At 39.7% G+C, this 5,443-nt stretch overlaps 1 protein-coding gene across 2 annotated transcripts; it reads left to right on the plus strand.

The window, feature by feature from the left end:
* The first annotated feature begins 304 nt into the window (after positions 1-304).
* On the plus strand, positions 305-5,370 carry LOC139538611 (FUN14 domain-containing protein 1-like). 2 transcript variants are annotated; one of them, XM_071340843.1, is made up of 5 exons: positions 305-425; positions 940-1,099; positions 1,906-1,981; positions 2,246-2,391; positions 2,560-5,370. In XM_071340843.1, exons 1-5 carry the CDS (start codon positions 329-331, stop codon positions 2,573-2,575), a joined length of 495 nt encoding a protein of 164 aa, XP_071196944.1. In that variant the 5' UTR covers positions 305-328; the 3' UTR covers positions 2,576-5,370. The 2 variants fall into 2 exon arrangements, with proteins under 2 accessions (XP_071196944.1, XP_071196943.1); XM_071340842.1 differs by having other exon boundaries at positions 306-425; positions 2,246-2,374.
* Positions 5,371-5,443: the final 73 nt, after the last annotated feature.

Raw genomic sequence — 5,443 nt, forward strand, 5'->3', positions numbered from 1 at the left:
AAACATTCATCAGAGTAATTTAGGCTACAGACATCACTCAGCTATTATAGCTAGGGAACCGAACCTGCTCCTCAATCGCAGACTGAAGTAGCCTATTCTGCAGTAGCTTTCACTCTGTGCAGTTGTATAATTTGTAAAATGGGCACATTTTTGGTTAAAAGTTACACATTTTTAAAAAGTCAGTTTTGTTTTGTGAGGAAACCTAAATTCATGACAATTGCATTGAATGATAAACTGCATTGAGACTTTCCAATAAGGTTATTTAAATAAGCATGATATTTTTTTTAATCAATGCATGAAATTCAAATGTTTGACTGTCTGACAAACTATGCAAACGACGTATCCCATGACCATCTCATCATACCTGGGACAGCATTTGTCAACATACAAGTCAGAGCACTCCAAAATGGCGGATCGTGAAGAGGGTAAGTGGCCACACTCAAACCAAAAACGACCTTTATGTTTCGATATTTGGGCCAATGATTGCATCTTACATGTACTTAATCGAGCATTAAATCATATCCAAATGTACTCGCAAAAAAAAAATGTTTGACCTATTCTCTCGGTCTCTCTGATCGCACTCCCTCTGTGTGTTTCCATGTATCAACGTCATAAATTCTATGAAGATGATTATGATTGGCTAGTGGCTACAATAACGCTGTGCTACTTTACATTTTAGAATTATATTTCCCCACATAAACGGATTGATTCTTATGTCCAAATATGTCTAGAAATGGCAGATTCTATCCTCTCTTCCTCCTACATGATTTACATTAGGCGACTTTTTTGTAGACTGCCTCTTACGAAAACGAAACAGAATTGGCAATGCCATATGGTCAAATTAACCACATTTCCGATAAGGATGACAAAAGAAATACTTGTACAGCTGCTAATTATTCTCCCTTTGTACATCAAGCTCTACTTTGTTTGTCTCCCAAGACCCAGAGAATGAAGACGACACATGCGAGGTGATCTACCTGACAGAATATGCCAGACGTCAACAATGGTGGGGCCGCCTATTTGGTGGGAACAATTCGGGTCCTATGTCTGAGAAGTATTCGGTGGCCACACAAATAGCACTGGGGGGAGTGAGTGGCTGGTAAGTCATGCAGGCCAGGCCAGGGTTTATTGATTATGCTAAGCTGTTAAGAGAATTATGTTCATAAACTGAACTTTAATAAACAACTCAGTCTCCAACCCAGAATTTGTAAGATACTGGTTGAAATGAAAACAGACAGAGGCCCAGCCTACAATACTCGAATGTTTATTCACGAGAACGTTCTGAAGACATCCATTTTATAGCGGCGCACATACTTCCACACAAACAGTAGATATCATACGCACATACATACAAACCAACAGTAGGTATCCTACGCACATACTTTATCAATACCCAGCCGACAAAGATTAGGGACCGTAAGAAGTACTCCCTGCCCTCTTCCAAATCTCTCAGTGGCCCATAGCCAAGGTCGGCACCGAATTTTGCTCAGACAGTCTGTGTTTAAGATACTATAGAGACATATTGTACAGATATATTGTTTTGCCCTAATTCTGACTAAAACTACACACACCATTTATTATAATTTTACTGACTAAGACTACACACATCATTACTAATAATTTGATGATTCTAATCAATTTCATACAATTATATGGTTTCAGGGTGGAATATTCTAATCATTCATTTAAACATATAAATTCCATTCACATAAGCATCCTCAGGACTGTTCTTTAATATCATGTGATTTCTCTCACACATGTTATTCAATGCTACTGTGCTTTCTGTATGGTATGGTCAAAATACAAAGGCTTCTTCTGTAGATTATGCTTTTTTCCATGTATGGTGCAGAGCACTTTATGGGGGATAGGGTGTCATTTGAGTTTTGCATTGTCTCTCACTGGCAGGTGTGCAGGATATCTTTTCCAAAAGGTGGGAAAGATTGCAGCCAGCGCTGTGGGTGGAGGATTCCTGTTATTACAGGTAGGAACTCAACACAAGGTTTTGATTTATAGTATAAAAGTCTAAATTACTTCTGTCAGCTGGCCACCCACTGCAAAGAGGAGCTTGGACTTATCAATGAATAACATCTGAATGTTTCATAAACACATTTCGTAGGACTGTCTGAATATCATTATTAGCCACAATACTTATTGTCATGGATTACAGTACATTATGTTTTTGTTCTTGGTCTTTGTCTTTGTCGTCCCGAAAATATAAACTTTCTATTCCTATTCTAATCTCCAGATAGCCAACCACAGTGGCTATGTGCAGGTGGACTGGAAGAGAGTGGAGAAGGATGTCAACAAAGCCAAGAGACACCTGAAGAAGAATGCAGACAGGGCTGTACCAGAGTTTAACTCACTTATTGACCAGGTAGCCCACTGTAGCTGGTAAACATAACATGTCTAACATTTAATAATGCAGTATTTTATTCATCCTACAAGGGGCAAAGCAATGTGAATTTAACTACACCTATCAACATAATATTGACTCTGCTTGTACATACTACTAATTCAATTGATGAAATTTGTATATTTATTTGTCTTTCTCTCTTGCAGTCCACAGAGTTTGTGAAGACAAATGTAATCATCACCAGTGGATTCTTTGGAGGCTTTTTGCTTGGACTGGCATCCTAAGATATAAAAATAGAGACCTGCAGTTTATTAAGGCTTTTTTTTGAGTGGTCTGGTCTGTCGTGCCCTTCTAAAATGGTGGTGGGAAAAACAAGAACAGATGCACAGCACAATATATCAAAATGAGCCAAAGTGTAATTACACAAACCACAAAATGGTAGTGCAGTTGTAAATACTCTGTAATGTGTACCTACAGTTACACAATACCTACCCATGTATCTACCATGTAAATGCTAAATGCATGGTTTTAGTGCCACTTGAAACTGCTCCACAGATTTTCTGCTGCTCCACCGAATAAACAAAACCATGTTTCTAGTCAGGCTTTAGCTCTGAATCAAGAAAATCGGGCATGACCTAAAAGGAGTCAGTGGGTTTTGTGGGAAATACTGGCCGACAAAACAGTTAATCAACACTCTGTAAGAGCACACAGGTGTTGTGATCCTGTACATGGCATCTAGTGGTCCTGTCCCACTTGGATTCATGTATTCATCATATGAAAAGATAGAAACATACACGCAGTCAATGGCTTTGAGCAGGTGCTGGAGATCAAAGTATGTACGTACATGTACAGTGGGGCAAAAAAGTATTTAGTCAGCCACCAATTGTGCAAGTTCTCCCACTTAAAAAGATGAGAGAGGCCTGTAATTTTCATCATAGGTACACTTCAACTATGACAGACAAAATGAGAAAGAAAAATCCAGAAAATCACATTGTAGGATTTTTTATGAATTTATTTGCAAATTAGGTGGAAAATAAGTATTTGGTCACCTACAAACAAGCAAGATTTCTGGCTCTCACAGACCTGTAACTTCTTCTTTAAGAGGCTCCTCTGTCCTCCACTCGTTACCTGTATTAATGGCACCTGTTTGAACTTGTTATCAGTATAAAAGACACCTGTCCACAACCTCAAACTGTCACACTCCAAACTCCACTATGGCCAAGACCAAAGAGCTGTCAAAGGACACCAGAAACAAAATTGTAGACCTGCACCAGGCTGGGAAGACTGAATCTGCAATAGGTAAGCAGCTTGGTTTGAAGAAATCAACTGTGGGAGCAATTATTAGGAAATGGAAGACATACAAGACCACTGATAATCTCCCTCGATCTGGGGCTCCACGCAAGATCTCACCCCGTGGGGTCAAAATGATCACAAGAACGGTGAGCAAACATCCCAGAACCACACGGGGGGACCTAGTGAATGACCTGCAGAGAGCTGGGACCAAAGTAACAAAGCCTACCATCAGTAACACACTACGCCGCCAGGGACTCAAATCCTGCAGTGCCAGACGTGTCCCCCTGCTTAAGCCAGTACATGTCCAGGCCCGTCTGAAGTTTGCTAGAGAGCATTTGGATGATCCAGAAGAAGATTGGGGGAATGTCATATGGTCAGACGAAACCTAAATATAACTTTTTGGTAAAAACTCAACTCGTCGTGTTTGGAGGACAAAGAATGCTGAGTTGCATCCAAAGAACACCATACCTACTGTGAAGCATGGGGGTGGAAACATCATGCTTTGGGGCTGTTTTTCTGCAAAGGGACCAGGACGACTGATCCGTGTAAAGGAAAGAATGAATGGGGCCATGTATCGTGAGATTTTGAGTGAAAACCTCCTTCCATCAGCAAGGGCATTGAAGATGAAACGTGGCTGGGTCTTTCAGCATGACAATGATCCCAAACACACCGCCCGGGCAACGAAGGAGTGGCTTCGTAAGAAGCATTTCAAGGTCCTGGAGTGGCCTAGCCAGTCTCCAGATCTCAACCCCATAGAAAATCTTTGGAGGGAGTTGAAAGTCCGTGTTGCCCAGCAACAGCCCCAAAACATCACTGCTCTAGAGGAGATCTGCATGGAGGAATGGGCCAAAATACCAGCAACAGTGTGTGAAAACCTTGTGAAGACTTACAGAAAACGTTTGACCTCTGTCATTGCCAACAAAGGGTATATAACAAAGTTTTGAGATAAACTTTTGTTATTGACCAAATACTTATTTTCCACCATAATTTGCAAATAAATTCATTAAAAATCCTACAATGTGATTTTCTTGATTTTTTTTTCTCATTTTGTCTGTCATAGTTGAAGTGTACCTATGATGAAAATTACAGGCCTCTCTCATCTTTTTAAGTGAGAGAACTTGCACAATTGGTGGCTGACTAAATACTTTTTTGCCCCACTGTATGTAAAACGGATAGGAAGACGCCACACACTGCAATCTAAGCTGTATTTATTGAGATCGACCTTGTGGTCCATCAGACTCCCATGCATCCCGTAGAGGTATATGTACAGTGTACTGTTGCATTGGTTACATGTACACACCATATTGGGCTGTAATTCTGGACCTTATTGATTACATTTGGGTCCAGTTCTTTTCCAGTTCATTTGTTTATATTGTTATTTTTGTCAATAGTCCTACACCGCTAGTATACTCAAGTCATGCAGTGCATCATGTTGCTCAGGAAACTATGCATGACATGTCATTTTCATTGTATGAATTAATACTTCAGTCACATTATATTGAGTGATTTAGGATTACTATGACAATATATTATTTTGTCTTTACAAGCAGTGCAATATTTGCTTAGAGGTAGCGTAGCCTCTTTTTCACAGGAAAGCTATTTACCTTTGTTATTGAATGACAGTGTTGTTGTACTTTGTGTATATATCCTTAATTACATTTACATTTAAGTCATTTAGCAGACGCTCTTATCCAGAGCGACTTAATAAAAGACAATGCAGCAATCATGGTTTTCTTTTTTCTTTCAGATGAAATAATGTCTGTGTCCTTCCTACAGCTATGAATTTAGGGTGCAGTT

Source organism: Salvelinus alpinus, chromosome 14, assembly GCF_045679555.1.
Source record: "Salvelinus alpinus chromosome 14, SLU_Salpinus.1, whole genome shotgun sequence".
Classification (NCBI taxonomy): domain Eukaryota; kingdom Metazoa; phylum Chordata; class Actinopteri; order Salmoniformes; family Salmonidae; genus Salvelinus; species Salvelinus alpinus.